Source organism: Pseudopipra pipra, chromosome 3 (genome assembly GCF_036250125.1).
Source record: "Pseudopipra pipra isolate bDixPip1 chromosome 3, bDixPip1.hap1, whole genome shotgun sequence".
NCBI classification, from domain to species: Eukaryota; Metazoa; Chordata; class Aves; order Passeriformes; family Pipridae; genus Pseudopipra; species Pseudopipra pipra.
In genome coordinates this window covers 89,734,031-89,760,877 of record NC_087551.1, presented here as the reverse complement: position 1 = coordinate 89,760,877, position 26,847 = coordinate 89,734,031, and the positions used below count along the sequence as shown (strand labels likewise).

Here is a 26,847-nt window from a genome sequence, read left to right as displayed (position 1 = left end):
CATAATCTCCACTGAAACAATATTCTGATGTGAAAAGAGTAAAACCCTTTCTAGGAAGAGTCATTATGTAACAGGTTTTGACCTGTTCTTCCCTTAAATGGAGATTAAATCATTTTAGTAAAAAAAAAAAAGGCAAACAAGCTCCCTAACACTGATCTATTATGTCAAAAGTCATATGCTTTCCTCTATGAGAAATGGAAAAAAATTCTAGGGGCAATTAGGTGATACTAGGGAATTAATTTAGAAAAAGCCAGAATAGCAATCAAATGCAACCATGCAATGTTATACTGATGATGGTAAGTTGGAAGACTTCTGCCAAATAGTTAATAAAATTTGATTGCATGGAACAGCTGAACACTAAAAGAATACCCTAAAAAGATACCAACCCAGAGATCTTTTACTCTCAAGAGAAACATGACTGCCTGACCATTAGCAATCATATAATTCTCTTCAAGTGAAAAACCACTTGTAGGTAGAGCAATTTTGAACACACAGAAAAAGAGTCTTGGATCGTGTTTCCGCTTAAGAAAACATTATTATCAGTACAAGCAGAGTATAACTCCATATAAGAAATATTCAGTATTACCTCCAGGTGAGCGAATTAACACTGTTGTAATCCTGGCAAAATATGAAAAAGACCGCTTGACGAAACCTCAAATTCCAAAAACTGTCTGCATTGTTGCTTTGCAGACTGTGATGTCATGCCCGAAAACACTTTTTAAACCATTTATCTACCTACCAGGTAACTGAATCTCAAGCTTAAAAATAGATGGGTGAAAATAAACAAAAATAAGAGGTCACTGTATGTAGATATAGAAGTAATGGTCTCATGTGAAGTGGCTATGAGATATGAAGCTTGAAGAAAATAACATATACATATATTTCTGAAAACAACCAAAGTTTACTTATAATGGTTATAATAACAATATGCCTATATTGGTAAAAATTTTTCTGTGTATGCATAACTTGTGCTTTTTAGGATGGTTAAAACAGAACAAAGAAAAGAATAAAGGAAAAGAATAACATATCCAAAATACTATATTTTGAGGAACCTAAATTCCACTCAAGACATTAAGGGAAAAAGGTAAATTCAAACAAATGTTGAGGGTTCAATTATCCTAACAGCTCACCAATAAAACACCACAAAAAAAACCCCCATTGTAAATGTGCTTGCAGAGAGACATAGTGGACAACATCTTAAAATATGTGTCCCCTCCCCTGAGGGGGGCTATTACTCCCAGCAGCATAAAGACTCTTCTGAAGTTAGCAGCAGCTTAGTATATAGCATTAGAGCATAAGAATGAATTATTATGTTTAACCATCTTCAGATATAGTCTTCCATTTAGTGTCTCACATAAATCTGATCCCATGAATGAAAATTAGGAAGCCACTTGACACGTGAATAAAGCTGTACCGATGCAGTGCTGTACAGATAAGACAGTACTGGAATGATCTCCAATTGAGAATCTTTTCTTACCTATTACAGACAGAAGAAATACAATAATGGGTAACATATATTACTTCTACCAGACAGCAGTAATTAATTTTCCTTTGCATATTCTGATGTTTTAAAATGAATTTCTTCCTCCCCTATACATGGGAAAACTAAGAGAAAAATAGGTTAAGCAATGTGGTTAATGAGAAAGTGACTCTTCAATTTGAATGCCAAGAGAAAGAACAATTTATATATTAGTGCAGGAAATTCTGGATAGACTCTGTAGAATAAAATCCTTCTATTGCCAACCAGTGCAAACCCTGAGGTTGAGGCTGACATATTTGCTAATACTTATGACGAAGAGACATCCTGCTGGTATTTCAGTTTTGCTTATACATATAAGTATCAATTAAAGAAAAAAAAAGGTATTTTGGTTTCAGACTTTTCAAGGCTCATGTGTTCTAATTCTTTGTAACCTTAAACCTTTGAACCTTGGAGCTCACCTCACATTTCTGTAATTGAGACTTAGGGAAAGTTTATATGCCTGCTTCTCATACTGATATTCAGTAGTTTGTTGCAATCTGCTTATGATAACACATATGCTGTGTTTTTCCCTATAATTATAAAAGTATGAGCTTTAAAACTGCTCTGTCAAAGAAATTAAGATTCTCATAATAGTTTCATATATACTTTGTACTTGAAACTGTCTAAATGACAGATTCCAACGTGAAGAGCTAAGAATATTTTGCTAAGCTATAACCAAATATTTTAAAGGAAAAGAAAGACTGCTTTATGGTGATACATTTATACACATTTTAGCTGCAATATTCTTTAAAGCTAGTCTTAAACACACAGGATTATAGTGCTTATTCCCTATTTGAATATAGAAAGGTAAAATACAGATTATAATGTCATTTGGATGTGCTTCAAGAGAAACTACCTGAAAAGCCAGATGTGTTTCATAATGTATTGTAAATGTCTGTCCTATTTTTTTCTGTCACTTTGTTTAGTGATGTATATTTGAGCTGGAGCGTATTATTCAGAAAATAAATACTGTTCAAGATTAATGAATATTAACTTCAGAAAAAAGAAAAACAAGGTAAATATAATACATTTAGCTTTTATCTGTAAATATGTGTTCACAGGCCACCTTTTAGTAAGCTTCTTTGGTTTTTTAAACAAGATTGATTACTTTAATCAGATTTAAAAACAGACGGTATGAGATATTCATCAAAAAAGACAATCTTATATGATGTGAAATATGTTACATTTCTTCATGGGTAGACCAAATCTTACACAGGCTTTTTAACAAGATTTTAATTTATGAATGCAAGTAATTAATGGAATTGTGGAAGTGTAAACAAGCATCACAATGCCTGTTGCTGTGCATGTGCAATATGGTTTTGCTTACAGATGAGGTACTTTATTTCTTCATTCTGATATCCACTTTTCTACTTATAAATGCAAATACACACATATTGAATTTGGAAATATTAGAAAATATTTCACAACAAAAAAACCCCCTTTGATTAGCTATTTTATTTCAAAGAGATGCTTGGTGCTATCAACTATGTAGATACTTTAGGTCAAGGTTCAAGGACTGAATATTATATCAATTTATCAGAATGAACATTTCTAACTGACAAAAATTAACTTCAGATTAAGCTGTCTCTAATTTGCTGTCATGCACAACTAGGGTTTATGAGTTTCTGAGGGGGTGTAAGATGCCTGTACTACCCTCTTCTTTTTAGTGTTAGCCCTAATGAATAGCATTTTTAATTATACTTTGCAAAGTGGGAGTCCCTGCAAACTAGGAGAGCTAATGTTCATTATCCCAAAAGGTAGGGAACTCCATAATGTGTATTTCAGACTTGTCCCATACACTGTCCTGCTCCTCACCAGCTGATACTAAATGCTGCAACTCACCACCTGGGAGTGACACATTGTCACAGAGGTGTCTGGCAGCCTCTGCAGTCACCAGTAAAAATAAACTTGCTGACGCAGCCTGAATGAGCCTGAAGGACAGACAAGTTTTAGGCAATCTAACTCCCAAGTGTCCTAACTGCGTCCTAAGAGCAGACAGTCTTTTAATATGACCCACTGTAAAGCCAAAGTATACACTGACTTTTACATTTCACACAGAATCACAAAATGGGTAAGGTTGGAAGAGGTCATTGGATGTCAGCTGGTCCAATCTCCCTGCTCAAGTAGGGTCCTCTAGAACATGTTTGTCATGTTTGCATCAATATAGCTTTTAAATATTCCCAGAGAAGGAGATTCCACAATCTTTCTGGGAAATCTGTTTCAGTGCTCACAGTAAAGAAGTTCCTCATGTCAGGTGGAACTTCCTGTCTTCCAGTTTCTGGACATTGCCTCTTGGCTGTCTTCTAATATATTTGTATTCATGATTCTAGCTGGTCCCCTTGCAACATTCTTTTTTTTCTTTTTTTTTTCTTTTTCTTTTTCTTTTTCTTTTTCTTTTTCTTTTTCTTTTTCTTTTTCTTTTTCTTTTTCTTTTTCTTTTTCTTTTTCTTTTTCTTTTTCTTTTTCTTTTTCTTTTTCTTTTTCTTTTTCTTTTTCTTTTTCCTTTCTTTTTCTTTTTCTTTTTCTTTTTCTTTTTCTTTTTCTTTTTCTTTTTCTTTTTCTTTTTCTTTTTCTTTTTCTTTTTCTTTTTCTTTTTCTTTTTCTTTTTCTTTTCTTTTTCCTTTTCTTTCTCTTTTTATTACTACAATAGATGAAAGAATATTGGACTGTATAGAGAAATGGATGATAACATGATCACATCATAGAAGTCATTTGGCTCAGAGGATTAAATGATGGTCAGTAGCTGATTTTCATCAAATGGATTATAAAACAAAAAGTTTGCCTTAGAATTAAAAAAAAAGCTATCCTTAATTTCAAGTTGCTCTCTCAAGCTCCTAACACCAAAATATCAAGAACATTATTTCATTGGGTCACAATACTGATCTCTAATGGATGCCATGAGTAATTGACTGCCAACTAGATAATGAAATGCTAACCAAAAAATTTTCTACCCACTTAGTTGATCTGGTTATAAGGGTATAAAGAAAGCTTTGACAGGACAGCAGTAGGTTTTTAAATGTTCTATCTGAATAGCAATGTATTTTAGGAAACATCTTTACCTTTCAAATATAAGGTATTTTTTAGATGATTTTAGTCTTTAGCTATGGACCTCTGCACTTTGAGATTATGAATGCATTTTATAATAATAAGATCTCTGTAAATCATCAATCACAGGGAAAGAGCTGAAGCAGATGAATAGACTTGTCCATGACCTTATCCCAAGAGTGCCAAATATGTTAGTAGTGAGTGCAGGTTATGAGACTGTCACATTTTTATTCACTAAGCAACATTCCTATATGAAGTGACTAGAAATTAGGAAGAATCAATCTAAACAAAACTTACTTTTATAAAACATACCCATTTCACTGATTAAATTGCAGCAGTTAAATATTTAACTGTTTTCAGTCAATATTAAGTGCTCTGTTTAATGATGAACCTGGAAAACTTCCCCTGCTATGCATCTGCCTCTCACTTGCATGCCAGAGGAAGAGACTAGACAGGAAGATAGGCTGAGCAAGATTAAGTCAGCAAATTCTACCACTACTTTCATTAAAAAACTATTGCATTGTTTTGTCAAATGAAAAAACTAAACAAAAACCAAACAAAAACCCCACAAAAACCAACAAACCAACCAGAAAAAAAAAATCAACCAACACCCTCCCAAAGAAAACCAAAAAAACCCACCACCACCAAAAATAGGCTACTATCTGGTCAGGAAGGGAAAAAAACCCATACACCTGTGACCTGTGCCTGGTATATGAATGACTAGGTGCATCCCATGCTGCACATATTTAGATAAGGAGAATAAGTTGTGGGGGGAATCGGTTATGGAAAATCTCCTTCATGATTAATTAGCTTTATTTTTTTTTTCCATGTCTTTCTTTTCTCATCTTTTCTCATTCAGGAAGGCTGGGGGAGCAAAGGAAGTTCTGTGTTTGTCCTGTGTTCTCACTGCTGAATGTTGATGTAATAGTTTGAGTAGGGAGGGAAAAAACAGACCTTATTTGTCTTGGATCCAATAAAAGCTGACATAAATAGAAAGCATGATTATTTTTAGAGGAAAACTACAAAGGAGAGAGAAAAAAAGCTTACTAAGCAAAGTTTTTAGTTCTAATCTTTGATCAATTGAATATTTTGGAATATACTATCCATGATAATGAATTAAGGTACACTAATTTTATGGGAGAAGTTCTTTGGAGCCCATAGAAAACTATCCTCAACTATCTTGCATTTAAATGAGCAGGGATAGTCTCAGCTACTGACAAGTAAAAGATTTCAGTGATCAAATGGGCAGTTTGGAGGAATAAAACATCTGAATTTTTTTCTACCTTTGATTTAAAGTATGCAATGAGATTTGAAAAGTACAGAATATGTACCTAAACTTTTCCTCATTATTAGGCAATTTAATTTTTTTTCCTCATCTGAAGATGCAGCAGCACTATGCTGTGAAAGTTGCAGGTTGCAAAATGTTAGTTCATGTTTAGTTCAAGAACTCGTGTAAGGTGAGATGAGGTATACTAGCTTCTTGCAGCTCATCTTGAATTTAAACTGAACAATTCTGTGCTGCTTCATTTCCTACTTAATGTAGCTGTAAATGTTTTGGCCCTTTGGTTTTCTATATTCAGTATGCAACCTTTGGTGTACTTAACTGTCTTCCTGCTCATAACTGAGAAAAATGACAGCAGATTTTCAGGAGTTTAAAAAGAAAAAAAAGGTATAAAAGAAAAAAAGAAAAAATATCACAGCAAGAATTCTAAGTGAGAGCTAAAATACGTGTTCAGCATTTAACCACTACTTTAGTACTACATGACTGAGTATATAAAAGCTACAAAAAAGATCCCACAACCTTGCTGCCAACCTGTCAGAAAACATGATCAGATGTAATTAAAACTATATGAACAAATCACTTAATCACTTTGAATCACAAAGCAGCGATATGAAATGAACTAGTTCTGACAGTGTTGGGTACGCACTATTTGGATAATATTTGTCTTCTACACATTCAGACTTCAGAATAAGAACCACTGAATCTCACTATTATAAATAATGAGAGGACTTTCCAAGACCTGGGGTTCTTTTTGAGTCCAACTGCCATACTTGCTTGAGTGTTAAAATTTTTCATATTTAATCTATTGTTAATGAGGGACAGTTTTAGTCAATATGAGAGTCTGTTGCTATCAAAATGAATGCTGCCCAATTGATGAATTTTTCAGGGAGTGTGACTAGAGATCTGATCTAACTAAAACCAAAATTATTAAATCCCCCAAAAGATGATTTTTTTAGTCAGATCAGCAAAAATTCTACTTTAGTTCACAGCTAATCAAACTAAGTTAATCACTCCTCTCTTCAATTGCCTGCTCAGTAAGGCTGACATTATCTTCCTGAACAAAGACAACTTTAATAAGAAATATTAATTCCAAAAGCTGTAAGACGCTGATCATTCTAAAACTCATGAGAAAATAAAACCTCACAGATGTTAGATTGGCTGAAAATATTTTATGCTGAAATGTAGTATATGCAATAATGTACAGCCATTTTCCATTCAATACAAATGAATGTTCTTGTGTTGGAATGTGTGAACACCCAAATACCATAGGATTACTCTGAGAATTTTGGCAATTTTTATTAGAGACAAAGGAAATGGTCGTGCTGACCACATTTCTCTATTATTACATAGAGAATTTTCCAGTTATTGATTAAGTTCTCTGTTGTTTTGGAAAAACAAGAAAGAAAGAAACAAACAAAAAACCTCAAAACAACGCCAAAAACTTTTTGGTTTACATTTGAAGGTTAAATAGGTTGTAAGGAAACAGATGAAATTATATGGGCTTTAGAAAGCATTCATAGCCCTTGGAGCAGCAACTGGGTATTTAGCAAGACCTGCAATACTGAATCAACCTCAGCGCATCAATACACTGAGTTCTAAAATTGAAAAACATGGATATAAATTTGGCATAGGTTGCTGCTGCAATTATTGTCTGCATCAAGAAACCAGCAAACTCCACCCACTGTGTCACCATGAGCCTGTTTTTTCTTACATATCTCACCTTATGTTTTCAGTAAAACTGCTTTTGTACCTGCGTTTCTACATGGGAATTGGAGAAACATTATTTACAAAGTGGTAAAATAGAAGTGCCAGATTCACTACTTCCATGAAATATAATAAGAAATCTGGGGTAAAGGAGAGTTGGCAGAAAGAGAACAGGGTTAAGTATTTGATTCAGATAAATTCACTAAAACAAATTGATATGTGCTTCTCGTCTGTTAAAGGTGAAAGAAAGACTCACAGTCTTAATAATCAACATCTTCCTCTTTCTCTGGTTCAGGAAGGGTACTCTTCAGCCAAGGAAAGAAATGGTCAGAATATTCCTTGGCTTATGCCAGCTACAGGCTGGTGTTTAGTTTTGTATTTTTCACAACATTTGTTGTTGAGCAAAACTTATACCCTCCCCCAGAAGGCAGGCAAGTATAATCCTGTTATTTTCCAGATGGGTGAACAAAAGAGGTTGCAGAAGATTGTTTCTGACAGTGCTGGGAACAAAACCCAGGGGCCAAACCACATGTCAGATTTACATAAAATGTATTCAAATGCAAGAGAAAATGTATTTTTGAAGGTGTTTTGAACGGCTGCTGAGTAATTTAGTAGCAACACAGCATGCTACACTGTAGCTCCCACATTCACATCTTTCATTACTACTAGTCTGCTAGGTGCTGGCAGCTCTGACAAAACAAAGCAAACAGTAGGGGGGATAAAACAATTTCTGTGACAATGTATAGATCCTTAGTTCCTGGTGTTCTCACTAAAACTCATCAGTTCAGTAGGAAGTCATATCCACTGTCACTGCAAATGGCAGACCAGTACCTCAAACTTCATAGAAGCTGTAGAAGAAAACCATAGGGACACATATCCCAAGGCACAGATTTGAATTGATGCCACATAAACACCATTTCCCCAAACAGGGAAATGCACAGCAAGCATGTGACACAGAAGTTGAGTAAAGCCTCCAGAAAAGACAGTCCACAACCCAAAGAATAATTTTATTTTAATGTACTACAAACGTCCGTGTTACATGTCTATTTAACATAGATCACTTGGAGTATGAGCTCAAATGCAGATTTGGCATTTTATAAAGATTTTCTATTTTATAGCAAAGCACAGGGTTTCCATAGACTCAGAGAGCCTGTTTACAAATTATTAAAACACTTACTATATCCTGAAATACCTTGTAGCACAGCAGATAGTTTTCACACCTCCAGAAAGACAATAGCACCAGTAGTGAGACATTAATTACTTTTCTATGTTCACTATATGCTGACACTTATCATGTCACTTCAAGAATTCTACAATATATTCAAATTTACATTATCACATTATCAATATTTACAAACCTTATCCAACACAAGACAGCACTAATTACAATTTAAATAACTTAAAGAGGTCGCATATAGCTTACAAAATCTTGCCCACAGAACTATATATGGAGGGAATGGAGGAAAATCACATTCTGTATCACTTCACTGTTCCTTCTGTGATATGACCTTGGTCAGCTACCAGCTGCCCACCCAGCCACTTTCTCACCCCTCCCTCTCGACATGACAGTTAGGGTGGGGGAATAAGGTGACAAAGCTCCTGGGCCAAGATAAAGACAGGGAGATCACTTATCAATTACCATCACAGGACTGACTTGGGGAATTTTTTTTTAATTTATTGGAAATTAAAGAGTTCTGGGTGGTAAGAAACAAAGTGAAAAAATAACCTCCTTCTCCCTAACCCCATTTTTTTCCCAGGCTCAGCTTTGCTCCATTCCCAACTTCTACATTTCCCCAATCCAAGCAGTGCAGGAGGAGGGTGGGGAATAAGGGTCAGTCCATAAATGCTTTTCTCTGCTGCTCCTTCCCTCTCACACTTTTCCCCTCCTCCAGTGTGGGATCCTCATGAGTCACAGTTCTTTCATGAAATACCCACCCACCTTCTGCAGTCCTCACTGCCAGTCTGGGTACCTGCACCCCATATGTATTCTTTCCATAAGCTTAGCCTCCGCTTTGTTAAAAGATTAAGCTATTGATGTGTGGACATAAATTTATCAGCTGAAAAAACAAAGTTTTTTATTGCACAGCTTGGCTACTGTCAGTATGATAACAATGTCTTTGAAAACTAGTCCTAGATCTTTTAAAATATCTGTATTTTTTCTAACTGCATGGTGTAATACTAGCACAAATCTGCACACTTAACTTGTTTCTGGTGAAGGTGTCTGCCCTCTATTTTCTTCTACATTTACCCACAGCTAAAATTTCCATCCACAATCCACCTCTAGTGAAATGCATTTTCATTTGATTCTGTATTTCTGACCACATCAAGAACAAGATCAAGTTATGGCCACAAAATGACAAAGCACCTTTGGATGAAGGTGATCACAGATGTAACAGCAGCTTCAGTAACTCCATAGAAATTAGATCAGAAAATCTAAAGAGCATGGGACAAAAGGCAAGTGGTACACAATTTTGAGAAAGCAGAGAAGAAAGTTTCATGGACGGTTTACAGTCTAATAAAAAGTCAGGTCAATGTGTGCTTTAAAGAACAAGCTAATGATAACAACAGTCAAAGTGGTGGAGAGATTAATAAAATAGCTTCTCCCACCTGAATTAACTACATAACAAAATATAAATTCATCACAGAATCAATGTACTTCTGTCAAAGGAAGAGAAATACCCTCATTTCTCTGTTGTGTTCCTTATATGAGTTTCTTTCTGACACTCAGAAAGATGTAGTTGGCATTTCTTTCTCTTTCCCTCTCTGCCCCATGATTATTAAGGAGGACTATTTAACGAATAGTGTGAATTTTACTCAATACTCTCTTTAATCAAGGGACTCAATTTGCAGCACCAAATTTTCTTACTGCTGGTATAAAAAACCAGACCTAAACTGACTAGTCTTGAATCAATCAGCTGTCTGATGTCCTTTTCTGTTCTTTCTTCTCTGTTTATATGAACACTATATATTAATTATCTACCTGAAATTTATTTAGAAAGCAAGGAGTTGGAAAATAAGGTTATAGCAATTAAAATTAGATAATAACCATCACTCTTTCTTCTTTCCTTCATTCCCCATGGAAAAAGGATATCCAGTGAACCATATGAAAGAAAGAACCTGAGGTTTTCTGATGATTTTTGGTCTCAAAGGTGGACTGAGTATATACATATATATATATACATACATATCAAGCACCAGGACCTCAATGCCACATTTTTAAAATATTGACCTCAGAACATTTAGTCTTTAGAACATTTTTTTGTGCTAAGTAACTACGACTCCCACTTTAGAGTTGTGGAAACTAAGTAACAAGCTGAGATTAGTCAAACTCTTTAAAACCATGTTGAAAGTTTGCTGCTGAGCTGGAGCTGGTCAGCTAGATCAAGAAGAACTGCTCCCTTCTCCTCAGCACACAGGAGAAAATTCAGCTTAACCCCACAGCAGTCTGGGCTGCATGACTTCACTGCCTGTTTTGTTGTTTGTGGACACCTGCCTTCTGACCACTTTATGATTGCTGGTGGTTATGAGGTGAATCAAAAAGACCCAGACTGGTTTGTTGGGAGATACGTTTTCTTCCCCTTCCCTGTAACATTCCTCTTTTTTTAACATTCATGCAAAGGCAGGCTAAGTACTGGTTTTTATTTTTTACTGATTTTCAACCCCTACAGAGCAAATAGCACTTCCTATTGCTTTCACCTAAAGCAAACCTGCAGAGAATTGCCAGCTGTTACAAGCACACTGAACCAATTTTATTTCTGTATTGATCTTTCACAAACAGAACAACAGACCTGAGGAAGAGAATTAAAAAAATGCTTTTTCTTCACAGTTTTTTTTTTTATTGTTGTTTAGCTCTTCAGTGCTCCCAAGTACAGCAATGTAAACTATCATCTCACTTCTTAGGAAGAAGACAACATGACACTTTCATAAGCTATTTGGCAATATACTCTGTTGCTATACTTCCATGTGCTCTGCCAAACTAACAGAAACTAAGGAGTTGTCTGAAAAGTCCTCTTTGTGAATCACTGTGTGACCGGACACTGAGCTGATGATTTTTACAGAATTTTATATACATCAGAAATAAATAAATACTGAAACTGTCAAAATATTGAACAATATCCTTTTTTTCCAATATATCAGATTATCTTCAATTTTATTAGTTTATTATTACTTCTGTAATTCAGTGACTCTTTTTTTTTTTTAAGTCACAGATATCTACACTGTTTCATGCAGAATTCCTAGTATATCTCCAGTAGTACTGAAATTCTGTTGTACTAGCATGTATGTGAAAGAATTGTTCTTCCTTCCAAGCAGATCAGAAGGGCTATGCATCCTGCTTCTTCTCTGGAACAGAGGGAGAAGCCACATATTTTGGAATCTTTACTATCTGTTTCACATATTCTCACAAAAACATAAGAAGATGGAAAAGTGAATCACACAAGATCACTATCTATACAGAGAAACTGTAGTTTCAGTTCACACTGTAGATACAGTTCACTGTATAGATATGCAGAGTATCCATACTTGAAAGGATCTGTATGCACCATTAAAGCAGGGTCTCCTTTAGTACAAGGGAGAGTTCTAAAAAGCTTAGCAAAATTCTAGAAATTAAATGCAGTTTAGAATGCAGATTAGAAGTTAAATGCAGTTTAGAATTTCCATGATATAATAAAAACCCATTTATAAGTGCTTTATCTGTAACATTGCTGAAAGGCAAATAATACAATTTTCAAAGCAGATGTATCCAGAAAATGGAAATTGGGTTATATAGACTATTAGAACTTTAATCTTCTGTGTGTTCCTTGTAGAAACACACAGATTCATGGAATCCTGAAATTTTAAAACTATAATACATAGCCAAATCTAAAAATAAAAGACAATGAAATGTGCATTCATTATACTTTATAATATATACCTTAATTCTGGTGAATCCATGACTCACTGTCTTTAGAAGACCTAAGGAATTGTGACATAGAGATTCGGTAAAGAATCATGAAGAAATAACTACTTTCAGCAGAATTACTGCAATTAGCAACAGTGCATTGAAACTGTTTCTTTGATGTGATTATTAATCCTAATACTTTTGAAAACTACACTAGCTATCCTTTTTGCCACATTTGATGAGTAGGTGCCAGATAAGAAGGTGCTAGAATGTTCTGAGTTATACAGTACTTTTGTCATGCTTTGTGAAGGTTACAGCATGAAACCCTAACAATCTATTCACATATCTAATTACCAACATATTTGTAATATGCTTAACAATGAAATGCTGAGCATACATTAGGGATTACCATGGCCATTAAACATCTGATCCTGTTTAAAGATGTGAAAATTGATATGACAATTTTTGTAAGCATTCCTCATTAGTCTTATTAATTTTACCACTTCAATTCTAGTAGGAAAAAATACAAAGAAAATATACTGTCGTGAACCACTTGGTTCAAGAGGATTTCTTTACCAGTAACTAGAATCAGTGAAAGTCAAGTTATGAGGGGTATTACTGAAGTGTTTGACTTAGTAAAAAAGGACCTAATGAAAACATTTTTCCGAACTGACAACATTAATTACATTCATTATTATTTTCAAGTATAATCCTCTACTTTAGAGATGGAGAATGACGGAAATACAACAAAATTATTGGCCAGGAATGCACCTTGATGATCAGAAAGATTGAAAAAACCTTTCCATTCTACCACTAGACTATACAGGCACTCTCACTGGGACAGTCAGTATATAAAATATGAGGCTGGACTCATGTCAAAATGACCACTGACGAGACAGAAGTATTCATTTTTCAGAAGTATTTCTTTTTTTTGCTCAACATCATAAACATTTTTTGTATGTCTTGCAAACTAATGAAAAGTTAAATCTTCAAGTCTTTGTGGTGAATGATTAATTATCTTGCATAGCTATGAGACAGTTATGCCTATAAGCATCTTTTAGGATGAGTTAGTTCATCCTACCATGATAAATACAATACAAAATAACCTACTGTGAAAGTTACTGTGATTTTTGTGTGTTACTTGATTTTGTTTTATTATGATAAGTTGAATTTGCTTATAAATGCAAATACTCTTCAGCAACATTGGTAATTCTAATGAAATATGTTACATTCTTAAAACAATTAATATAGGTTACAATAACAGCTGTCCTTTTTTTGAATAGGAAATACAGTCATCTGTCTCTTATTCTATCAAGTAAAAAGCTTAAAGCTTAAATTCTGGTGGATATCTTCAGGAAGAGAGGTTAAATGATGCTCTCTTTTCTTTTTCTTTTCACGACACTGAAGGACAGAGAAGAATTTACTATGTCAATTTCAAGCTCGAGGCCAGATCACCTTTTTGAGCTAAAAGTCAGTATTTGCCCTCAGACAGAATTTGATTTAACAGAATACAAGATTTGACATAAAATTTGTTTGCATAAGATTACTAAAAAAATCTAATTTTTCGAACTCCATGTTCAACAGGAGATTGGAAGATGTGTCATGCTAACAGGGCTTGAGAAATCTTGTTTAAAATTCAAATAGCTTTGTCATTCTTTCTACTATTTTTTTGATGATACTAGAGACATGTATAAAATGTATTCTTTTCATCATTAAGGCTTACAACATCAGAATGTCGAACTTTAAGTAGACTTGAAGTTGCAGTAATTGCAACAGGTAGAAGGGGTTACTGATGGGATGACAGATTGTGAAAAAGAAGTAAAGAGCATTTTGCAAACCCATTCTTCCCTCTTTTCAGAAATGTTCACCTTTTAACACTGACCTCTCTATTTCAGTGGCGGGAGGTAACTGTAAGACAAACTGTCAACTTTTAGTTGAATGTCCAAAAGGCCAAGTGAGCAATAAGTGTCTGAGTACTGCATGAATTTTTAATTTTTGCCATAATTCCACATGCCTATACAGAGAAACTCCTTTAGACTGAATACCTCATTTGAAAGTAGGTAAGGTTAGATAGGGTGAATATGACTAATTAGAATTTTTCTTAAATAATATAAATAATCAACAGCCTCATATTTTTTCAAAGATTTTTTTCTTTGAAATATGGTAAATATACATTACTTTCTTATGCTGTCTCTGTCATTTCAGGTAGGTCACAGTTCTCCATCTGTGACTCAGAGCCAAGTTCAGTGAGGTCTGGATGCCTGCAACTTCAGGAAAGGCAGCTGACTGCTGTACTATTAGTACTATTGTTAACACAGTGCACATTTTAAAATTCGATATGACATATCATTCATATCATATTGATATGGATGTATTTGAGAGAGACTGAAGAAAACTCACACCTGGCTTTTAATCTGTTGTTTTAGCCTTTGGAATACAAGTCCTTGTAGGAACTCAAATGACCTTTAATGTAACTCCCTAATTCGTGAGGAAGAAAAGACAGTGGATATCACTTATATAGTGATACAGATTTTTTATCTGAGCTAAAAGTAGAATGACACACTATGAATGAGAACATGAAAATATTGTGATATCATATACTTTGAACCGGTCTGTGGTGAGCCATATTGGAATAAACCATCCAAAATCAGTTAATTATGGAAATTCGCTTTTATATCAGAATAAATTTAACCAGCTATAAATTATAAAAATAAAAATAAATTCATAAGTGCATTCTTAAAATCACATTAAAAGATAAAAATAATGGCCAAAACACATGGCTCCTCTGCCCTCCGGTTAACATTATTGCCATAAAAAGCTCAGAGAATTACTTATGTTGAGGATAAAAAAAAGAAGGTGAAAGAATCACAGAATCATTTAGGTTGGAAAAGACCTCCAAGATCATTGAGTCCAGCCTTTGACTAATCTCCACCTTGTCAACTAGAGTATGGCACTAAGAGCCACATCCATTTTTTTCTTGAACATCTCCAGAGGGGATGATTCCACCATCTTCCTGGGCAGCCTACCAATGCCTGACCACACTTTCAGTGAAGTCCAACCTGAACCTCCCCTGGCAGACCTCAAGACCATTTCCTGTTGTCCTGTCACCAGTTGCCTGGAATAAGAGACTGACCCCCAACTTGCTACAACCTCCTTTCAGGTAGTCGTAGAGGGTGTCCTTTTCTACAGGCTAAACGACTCCAACTCCCTCATATGACTTACTAGATGCTTCCCAAGCTCCATTACCCTTCTCTGGACATGCTCCAGCACCTCAATGTCTTTCTTGAAGTGAGGGGCCCAGAGCTGGACACAGGATTCAAAGTGCAGCCTCATCAGTGATGAGGACAGGGGGACAATCACTTTCCTAGTCCTGCTGGCCACACAGTTCCTCATAGAGGCCAGGATGCTATTGGCCTTCTTGGCCACCCACACACACTGTTGGCTCATGTTCAGCTGCTGTCTACCAGCACCCCCAGGTCCTTTTCCTCTGGTCAGCTTTCCAGCCACTCTGTCCCAATCCTGTAGCGCTACCTGGGGTTGTTGTGACTGAAAAGTAGGACCTGGCACTTGGCCTAGTTGAACCTCATGCCCTTGGCCTCAGCCCATCTATCCAACCTGTCCAGATCCCTCTGCAAAGCCTTCCTGGCTTCCAGCAGATCAACAGGACCAGCCAACTTAGTGTTGTCCGTGAACTTACGAAGGATACACTCAATCCCCTCATCCAGATCATCAATAAACATATTAAACAGGACTGGCCCCAACACTGAGCCTTGGGGAACCTCACTAGTGACAGACCACCAACTGGATGTGGCCCCATTTACCACCACTCTCTGGGTGCGGCATTGCAGCTGGTTTTTAATCCAGTGAACAGTGCACATGTCCAAGTCATGGACTTCCAGCTTTCCCAGGAAAAAAAATAGAATTCTTAAGTCAGTGTGTACCACATGTAGTCTGAAAGATTTTATCACAGAAATACTTCTAAGAGATGAGGGAAAGGCTGTGGATGTTGTTCACTTGAACTTTACTAAACCTTTGATACTGCTTCTCACTGCATTTTCCTGGAGAAGCTGGCAGCCCATGGCTTGGACAGGTAAAAAACTGACCGGGTGGGTGGGCCCAGAGGGTGATGGTGAATGGAGTTACATCCAGTTTGTGGCCAGTCACAAGTACTGTCTGCCAAGGCTCAGTATTGGGGCCAGCTCTATTGAATATCTTCATCCATGATCTGGACTTCTGGGGAAGTCTCTTATTTCTGCAGGTCCTTGCCATTTCAAACTTCCATTCTTCTGCATTTTTTGGTCTCCCTCCCTTCTGTATGTGCCAGTGGGGCAGATTTCGTCTGTTGGCCATGGGCTGTGGGTCCACTGCAGACTGTGCTTCTAACTAGTCTTGTTAAATTGTACTAAGACCATCCTGGCTCACCAGACTTTGAATATACATCCTTTTCTGAAACAAGATGTGACAGATAAACTAGTCTGTGAGCTTGTAAATCTGTGACTACCAGTCCATCACTTTATAACTATAAAAGCCCAGTCCAAACTTCCATATAGCAGATTCTTCCACATACTTCCTTGAAGTGTGGAGCTTCTCCCGTAAAGCAGGGATGCCTCTTTATGGTTACTCCCCAGGGGTTAAGAGAAAGAGAGAGATCTGCCCACTATCTCATATGGTGAGTTATATCAATCTCTAGTTAATGATTGTTTCTTTTACTAGCTTCAATACAATTGCTTTAATATAATTGTTTTGTTACAGTGCACTATATTACTTTGTTATATAACACTTTACTAGTAGATTTTGGTTTTTTTCACTTTTACACTCTGTAGTAAATAATTCTGATTAGGATCTTTAATCTGTTCACCTGTTTGTTAATTTGTCATAATAAATGATTCATTTACATAAATCTTTCTGTTTTGCCATCATTAAAATCTGTGGGACAGAGTGGTTTAATCATCTCTATAATTCCCTTAAATTTAAACCACTAACACAATCCAAGCCCAAGATAGGATTCAGCCACACCTAAACCCTTCCCTGAGAAGGAGTTTAGAAAGTAAGAGAGTCCCTTCTGCACCTCGAGACTCACTGGTAAGGCTTTGCTTTTTAAAACTTTGTCTAAGCCTTCTGCTTAGCAGTTAGTTTGTTGGCTTTGACAGATCACAGATGAGATATTGCATTCTGCTGCAGAATGAAAGCAAAAAAAATTGTTTCAGAAAGTGACCTATGTTTCGAAACACACTTAATGTTCTGTTCAAACACAGAATCTGAAACTGAAACAAAACCGAAAGGTAATCTGTTTTGTACTCTTTATGAGAATCCATTTTCTTATTTGACTTATTCCAGCTAGTATGCCACTCAGAATGATTTAACTAGCTGATTCTAATGTTCTAGCTTTTTGTTTTCAATTTTAATTGCATATACCAGAATTTATATGCATTAGTTTGATGTAATGCATCTCCTAGGAGACTATTTTTGAGACTGAATAACAAATGTAGTGACTTACCTGTGTAAAACTGCAACAGCTGGATTGATGAAAGTGGGATTAAGGCTTACAGAGAACAGACATTATGTAGGCATACACTGCAAAAAATTTCCTACCTTATAGTGGCAAATGTGATGATAATTTTACAAAATTTTCAATTTCTATAGAACAGGCAGTAAACATAAATGTGTATAGTTGTATATACAGTCCTTCTAAAAGTAATTACAACTTTCATTCAAAATTTATTAAATATACTTAATGTCTTACAGTATTTCCAGTTCTATACAACACAACATCTACATGGGTATGATTCATGTATATGCTGACTTAAAAATTAAGTAGAGACTACATAAAATATTTATTTTTAAAACTGCATCTAAATGTGTTTTCTTTAACAATTTATATATTCATATTATAGAATAGCAATTCTTCAATGTCTCTGAGACTGCTTTCACTGTTAATCTTCAAACAATTTTAAAAAGGTGAGATGTGATATGTGTTGGTGACATTGCACCAAGATGGCTCAAGTTATCTGCCAAAACACCTTTCCATTTATCATTCATCACATAACTGGTTATGTTGGAAGTCAGTGTTGCAAGTATGAAGCCTAGGATACACAATGTACCTGCTCAGATACAAAACCTGGTGCTCAGATGTTTCCAAATCATCAAAAAAATCCCTGTATTCCTAGGTAACTGGTAATATTGGAAACAATAGCAAGACATCAGAAAATTAGTAATTTTTTTGGTTTACTGATTTAATGCAATCTTCAGTAATACTTGCAGACTATGCAGAGCACCCAGGACCTGTAACACTAGTAAAAAGATGACTTCAAAGTATACACTAATATGAAAACTTACATATCTCTAGAATAATGAAATGAAATAGGTAAACATCATGATTCAAAATAAACCAACAGATTGTATGGATAGTGATTTACACATTCATTTAATAAATATTTTAAGAATGCACATGTGTTAAAAAACTTTGTAGAATAGTTCAAACAGCTGTTTTCCTCTTCTGTGGAAAAGGAGGAAGTAGGAGTGGAGGTAAAATCATGAACACTGATAATATAATCATGTAGTTTGCAATTAGTACATTACATCTTGCCAAAGTTTCCATGTGGAGGGACGAAAACATGTTGAGGACTTTCACAGTTCACAATGTGCCATCTGCTTTTGAAGGTGGAAGACCAAATAATAAACTTCAGCAGCTTCTGTACCGCTGCATGGTCTAGGCGAGAGCTGGCCAAACAACATTAACTAAATAATGTATTTAACAAACAAACTCTTTAAAGACAGCTAAAGGTGCCCTTCTCAGCCATTGGTAAATGCTCACATCTATTCTACTAGTTAAAGTGTGACAGAAAACTGGAAACAACTACATTCAATATGCTCACTTGGAAGACACGTGAAATGTTAATGTACATAATACTATGATCTAGCTCTGTGGGGATGGACGCTTTATTCATTAAATTCCAGAGAACAATTCTGAAAATTCTGCAGGTAAATAAGATGGAAAAGAGTGATGCTATCATAGACAGGCAAGATTTTAATTAATGCTTGCCTAGAATCTCCCAAACAGAAAAGGATACAGTGTTTTCCATTATTGTGCAGAAAAGACAATCTAAACTTCTTAAGGAAATATAATTAAAAAATATATTATTTAGAGAAGAAAAGTGTAAGATGTCTATAAAATATCAATATTCCTACTCTAAAAGTTAAAATTCACCCACTATCAAGAAAAATCAAAATCCTTGTGACTTATTATCTCAATTTTTGCTTGTTAAATTTACTTACTGTCAGTCACTGAATTGAAGAAACATCATCTGCTCCCATGACAGTCACATCACTTTAACCACAAAGTAGAGCAAATTTTGCATCAGCCAAATGCAGTTCAGAGCCCAGACATGGAATGAAACGCATTCGAGCTAATGTTCTTTGAATAACTTTCAAGAACAAACCCATAAAACTAATCCAAACTACATTTCAAGCATGTTTTCAAAGCTTTAACTGAAAAGATCAATACAATCTCAACTATGAAATCACAGAAAATTAAACTGGAAGAAATACACATTTTCAAACCAGTAATCAAATCATTCTAAAATAAACGGAAATGAAAACAATGAATGAAATTGCATTTAAATACATTTCTAGTTTCCTTAGGCAAGGCAAAAAAAAGTAGGCAATTTGAGTTTTACTGACTTTTTTCTGTAAAGCTGTCATTTCACAAGGACCATAAAGACAATGACTGAACATTTATAACTCATTTAATCTTCATCAGGTTTGAAAAAAATGGCCATACATAAGGAAACCAATCATATCATTATGAAAAAGGAATAGCTAGCTGTAAACTATGGGAATGTATAGTTTCTTGCACATGATGGATTTAGAAGGAAAAAAGTCTGAAAAGGTGACAATCTGCTTCTATGGACGCTATTGAATATGTTAATTGTGGCGTTTAACCAGTGGAGTAATAGTTACATCCAGAACTGGAATAACTGTCAAATATGATTCTAAAGACTTAGTCAAGTGTAACAGAACTATTGTTTGCCAACTGGCAAGTTTTCAAACAGTAAAAAAAATAGATGTTTATTCTAGTCTTTGTCTCTTTTTCTGCATTACAGGGAAAAAACCCCACACATTAATTTTTCAGGTAAAATATACAAATAGAATTATCTATCTCCAACAGCCACTGAGAACACAAATCAATGGTTTTGTCATGGATTCATATTTTATTGCCTACAATACAAGATCTTGGAGGGCCACAAATGCCTTCTTAAGTTTGCTTTTTCCTTTGGCAGAGGTTAGGGTTGCTTGCTGAAGGATCATAATTTTATTGCGGCTTGGTGAAGGATATACTTTTTTCTTTAAATTTTAGAAGAACTTGCAAGAATAATCACTAGTCGTTTCGAAGGCCAAGACCATAAATTCAAATGCATGTAAATTCCTGCCAGTCATAGTCTACAATCATACCTTACAAGTTATTTAGTATGCCACTGTTTCAAAGATAGCAGTATAAAATAGCAATAAACAAAGGTAATGTGTAAATTGAACTGACATTACTTTTTAGTGTAACAACATGGAGAATGAAGCCATAAATACACAGGTATTAATTTTCAGGTAGAAAAAGATGGAAGTAAATTTATTTTTCAGTATGAACTTCAACTCTATGACTAGAATCAATCTTTTCATTGCCATTTAGCTGCATTTTTTTGCCAAGATATTATTAGGCTTTGAAATCTGCACAGCATTTTAATGTCTTAATCTTATGAAGCAGGGGCAATGCTACCACAGCTGATGCAGTGCAGACAATCACCTGACCAATGTCTCACACAAGAGTAGTCTCTGAGATTAAAAAATCCCTTAGAATAGTTTACTAGTATTGAACTGTATACCTCTATCAAGTACTTTCCCAGGGAAAACACCTCTATATCTGCCAGATCATAAGGAGAGGAAGGGATAGAATTTCCTTTGTAAATTTTATATACTCTTACAACCTGTACAAAAATCCTAAAATAAATACATTGTCATCTAATAAGTAATTCAATTTGAAAGTATGCTATGTGACTTTGCTTCATTAATACTAGATATTAACACTAAGACAGCATAAAAGGAAAAAAAAGTACTGTTCTAAATGGAGCATAGGAGTAATGTATAGACCTGTGGCTGAGAAGAAATATAAGATGGAAATAAAACAGTTTCTTAAATGGCAGATCCTTGCTTATATTGAAAAGAGGATTTATATTTTAACACAAATTTTTTCCTAAAAGAAGTGGTAAAGCTTACTGGGTAAGCATACAATCTAATGAACACCGCCCGCCCAAAACAGCCTCTTTTCCCTGTGTCAATCTAGTCTATATACTGAGATCAATAAACCCCCATCATTTTAGAATTTATCAACATTTACATCATAGAGAAACAGCTCAAAATGCAAACACAAAAAAATCTTAAGATTATGCTTTTATTTTCCTGTTTTCATAGTAAGAGGCAATTTTGAGAAGTCTGATGTGCATGTATCAAGGCAAATTTTGCAGTCTCCTTCACATACCATCCTCTAACAGCAAAAATAGTCCTAGCTAGAACTATCTGTAATTTAATAATTTGTGCAGTAAGTCCCCTCAACTCACAAATATTTCCAGTTTAGGTGCACCAATTATCTCTGATACTTTAACTATATAAGAAATAAAATATTATCCTAATCACAGTAATTTGAAATTTTATATGGGTGTCAGAATTATTTCTAAAATGATTTTGAAGACTGAGTACTTTACCAGTCTTAAACATTACTAATAAAAATATAACACAACATTTATATTATTTCTTGTTTACTTTTTACCTATTTTGCACATATGAAATTCCATGGCTAGAAAAGAGTTGATCCATTACCAAGGCATGATACTAATACCTTTTTCAAAATGGTACATCAACCATTCTGAGAACTATTGTGTGTACTAGGTGTAAAATGACAGTACTGCTCAGCCACCACTGTATAACGCTGACAGTACAGTTGCATATGTAGATACAACAGCTTATAGAATCATAATGTAGTTTGGAAAAGACTTTGCAAATCACCAAGTCCACCTGGCATTGTGAGGTGTTGTTAGTATGTCCATTTTTAATTTTTCATCTTAAAGAATAAATCGGTCCTATATTTAGCACTGGAATTCTGACAACAAATTTAATTTATTCAATGTATAAATTAATAAGCATAAATTATGAACTCCCCATCTGTAACCTCCAATGTTATATTTAAATTGTTTCAGTTCTCAAAACAACATCTGTATCTGTAAAAGTGTTTGGAAATTGAAAGATTCGTAAATTCTCCAAAGGACTGAAATAATCTTAAATTTTAGTGTGAACTAAAGCATATTTTCAATCAAGGAGATTATCTTATGAAAAAAGTTTCCAAATGTGCATATAATTTTGCTTTCCAATATGACTTGTCTTTATTGTGAAAAAAAAAAAAAAAGTGGAATCACACTTTACTGCTCAATATATATGACTAAAACTCTTTTAGTGTAACCCCATGGTAAATTCTTACCTTACTGTGATAGGGACGAGTATACCCTTGCTAACAGACTGGTTGATGGATACAGTCAGAATGTTCTGAGAGTTTCCACAGCTGAATCGAACGGTTGGTTTTCCTTCCACAAGATACAAGTGAAGAAACTGTTCTCCAAAATTCCTTTCACTAGCTTTGAAAACAAAAATGGAGATAGTCACACTTCTGAAAGTGTAGGACCTCAGAAAACTATTTCACAGTACTGGCACACCATTGCCAACCATAATGCCTATGTGACATTGAGGACTCTTTTATCCATATACAGGACTCTTCCTGAGTGACTGTGAGGGAAAACTCCAAACTCTGTATCAATTGATAACAGTTAAAAGAAAATAACCAAAAGACAAAAATTTACTTACTACCAATGTAGTTGCATAATTCTTACGGAGATCTTTAATTGAAGATGAACTTTTCTCTATATACAGCAGTATCAGTAAGGTGACAGAGGTAACAATAAAAAAATTAAATCCTATTCATTCAGATTTTTAAAATGAAATATAGAAAACAAAAATTATAACAGAACATCTCTTTCTTATAAGAGTTGTTGAGATTATGAAAAATTCACCTTTCCCAATTGATTATACATTTCAGACTTGGTGAGAAGAAAAATTACCTACAAAATATCACACATACTACGTTATTTGCACACTTCAAACTAAGAATAAAAAGATGCCTAAGTTCACTTCCTCCAAATAGTATATTATAAACTGTAAATAGGACAGCAAAATATTTATATTTAAATGATCATTGGCACATGGTTCATCTATAAAAAAAAGAACTGAAACCTATAGTAGCAAATTATATTGGGTAATTTTTTATGAATTTGTCCTTTGAATTTAACTGTAATTATTTCTCATAGAAGGTAAGACACTTTTCCTGTTTATAATTTTTACTCCCCTTTAAGACAAACTGTTAAAATGTTAATGTTTTTTTCACTGTATTTTACTGTATTTAACTGAAGTTAAAGACTCGATAGCTGGGTCATGAAGTTGAATTTACTGCATATATTTGTTTCATGTACAACCACCTGTGGGTAGGAGGCCCCAGGTCCTGGCATGGGTATCAGATATATGGGAGATTTATGCTGGTGTTTGGAGAACCCCTGACTGTGGAGTGCCTGGGGGATGGGTGTGTGAGTGTTGAGTGAATGTGTCCCTGAGCCATGTGAGTAGGAGGCCCCTGTGGTGGGTCAGAAGGCCTGGGATCTGGGCTGACTTTCAGCAGCTGTGCAGGCCAGGCCTAGAGCTGTTAGAGGGGGCCACAACTCAGAACATCCCTTAACCTTTTTATTCTGAAAGGTAAAAAGAGTGCAAGTGGATTTGGGACTTAGAAATCCTACTAATTTGTAAAGAGAAAATTATCACCTTTAATTTGGGGAACAAAACAAAAAGAAAACAAAAAGAAAACAAAAATCTTTTAGCAGATAGAGGCAACAGTGTCTGCAACTGCCTGATCATTTCCTTTTGTCTAGTTCGTAGTAGAAACAGTTCACAACATAAACTCCCTCTTCAAGAGCAGCTTTCTAGTCAACATAGCATTTCTTCAGTCTGTTACAAATCCTGATGACCTACTGAAAGTCTTTTATGCTTAGACATATTTTGTATTCTGAATACCTAATTAAATCCAAGCTATTTTAATTTGACTGAATTTTATGCCTTTGGCTTTTATGATTTCCTTTTACAATAGTCCGATAATTCTCTTTCAAAACATATTGCCCTATCACTGTTAAAAGAGTCACTACTTTTTAACCCTTACATAACTGATTGAATCATTTGTTTCCTTATCTTCTCCCCTTCCTGCACATGCTGTTCCTGACATTTCCAATTTCTACCAGTAAGTAAATCTCTAAGCTATACTGAAGTCAGAGAGAATAAAATGGGAGAGGAATGTGAATGTATATACTATCAACATGTCTTGAAAAAGTGAAGTTACAGATGAACAGCTTTTTACTCTTCTCCCAGTGAGTCACTCTGTCCATTCACATTGCCCACTAGTGAAAACTTGGAAGAAGGTCCTCATTATTGCCAGTAAATTAAAAAATCTCAGACAGATCCCCAAAAAGCAGCATTATTCCTCGAAACCTCAGTGAGCGTTACTGCTTGAAATCCAGGGAGTGCTTTTAAGTCACAATTACAGGTGACTAATAGAGTTCTTAATACTATTTGCTAGGTGGTATGAGATCCTTTGAAAGGAGAATCCTTTAAATCTTTCTAAAGTGAACATGGGGAGACAATGTGAAAGAGCATATACTACCTAGCATATATGGTGGGCAGTTACCTTCAAAGCAAAAGCCCGAGACCTAAACAAAACATTTGGGTTCTGGGAACTGACAGATCAGGAACCATCTGAGAAAAAAATCTTGTTGAATATCAGGGGTAACATATATTGACCTTAATAGAGATTATGTGAGATCATGTCAAAGAAACCAGATCTCAGCAATCATCCTTTCATAGAAAGGAGCAAGGTGGTAGGCTATTTTTGTAGTTCAGTGTGATGACAGGCACGTGGTCACTGGGTTCAAATGATTGCCTATCTAAAAACCAGATTTAAATTCCCATGAAACTATGGGGTGATGCTTTATTAAGTAAAAACATATTTTGACATGGAGGAGGGATATTGTGAAATGTTCTGCTTGAGAATGCCAGCTGAAATAAGAGACAATAGACTACAACTGAAATGGCTGTAGTGCCCATCTTTTGTTTCAGAAAGGAAAGTAGAATATGGGTAGATCTGGAGAGTAGTGCTTCTGAGCACACAGGAAATAATTTAGGAGCACAACTTATGAAAATGTTGTCCTTAAGGAATGCTATAAACCTGGGCTGTGATATCTGAAATCCAATTGTCAGAAGTTATAGACTACTATGTATAGTAGAAGTTAAACAATTTGTCCTTGAAGGGATTGTGAGCAGCATTGTGCCGACTCTATTAAAAGTGAAAATGATGAAGTAAAACTTTACGGCTTCATCAGGTTTTTATGATCACTTACAATTTATGGGGCTTTGTGGTTAAATATCACAATTTGTTTTGACATGTTGATGAAATTAAATCATGCAAACAAGTAAAATCATTAAGGAATAGAATAAAGAGTGTATGAATGCATACTGTGTTCAACAAATAAATAGTTCTCAAATGATGGCTAATCTTTATTGCCACAAATGTTGTGCATATATTAAAACATTTTCTTCTGACATATTTAAACAGAAATCTTCTCACATTCTACCAACAATTTAAACATAAGGTAACTGCAAAATGACCAGATAGTTTTAGTCTGTTGACTGTTATCATTAATACGTTTCTTAAATACATACTGAAATAATGAAAACATTGTAAGTATATTTTTCTTTATATTAAAACAGATGATGGTTTATAATCTACTAAAAATAATATGCAAAGCCACTCCTCTTGCAATGGCTTCTTTGCCTCTGATATATAAAGTAATTTTCTGTAAATCTCATTCAAGATTCTATGGTTTGATGCCTTAAGCCCCTAATGGTTTTTTTATTTTTCTAATATTTTAAGAATTGTAGGTTTTAAAAGCAGAAACCCCTTTCTCCCTTGTTCCTTTCCCTTGTTTACACATTCCCTAACCCTCTTACCCCATTCTATGTTCCCATATCAAACCTACCCCTGAATTCAGTGGCAATGTTTAGTCTTCTGTCAAGGCAAAGGCCTAGACTGTTTGGAGAACAGCATATCAGGGCCTAAACCACAGAATACGGTCAAAAATTAGGTAAATATGTACCCTTCGTGCTCTGATGAAGCTGAAGGTGGTGAAGGGGGGGTCCCACCCCAGACCCATTTCTCAGGGGGTGGGCCCGGGGCGGACCAGAGGAAGGGCCAAAGGGTGGACACATCTGGGATTGGATGGAAAATGTTAT

The 26,847-nt window shown here is 35.1% G+C and overlaps 1 protein-coding gene across 1 annotated transcript in view; it reads right to left on the bottom strand.

Moving 5' to 3' along the window:
• EYS (eyes shut homolog) overlaps positions 1-26,847 on the bottom strand; it is an 863,631-nt gene that overhangs the window by 127,291 nt on the left and 709,493 nt on the right. The window contains exon 39 of the mRNA XM_064650232.1: positions 22,949-23,102. Within this exon, the coding sequence (XP_064506302.1) occupies positions 22,949-23,102 (154 nt within the window). The remainder of the gene's footprint in view (positions 1-22,948; positions 23,103-26,847) is intronic.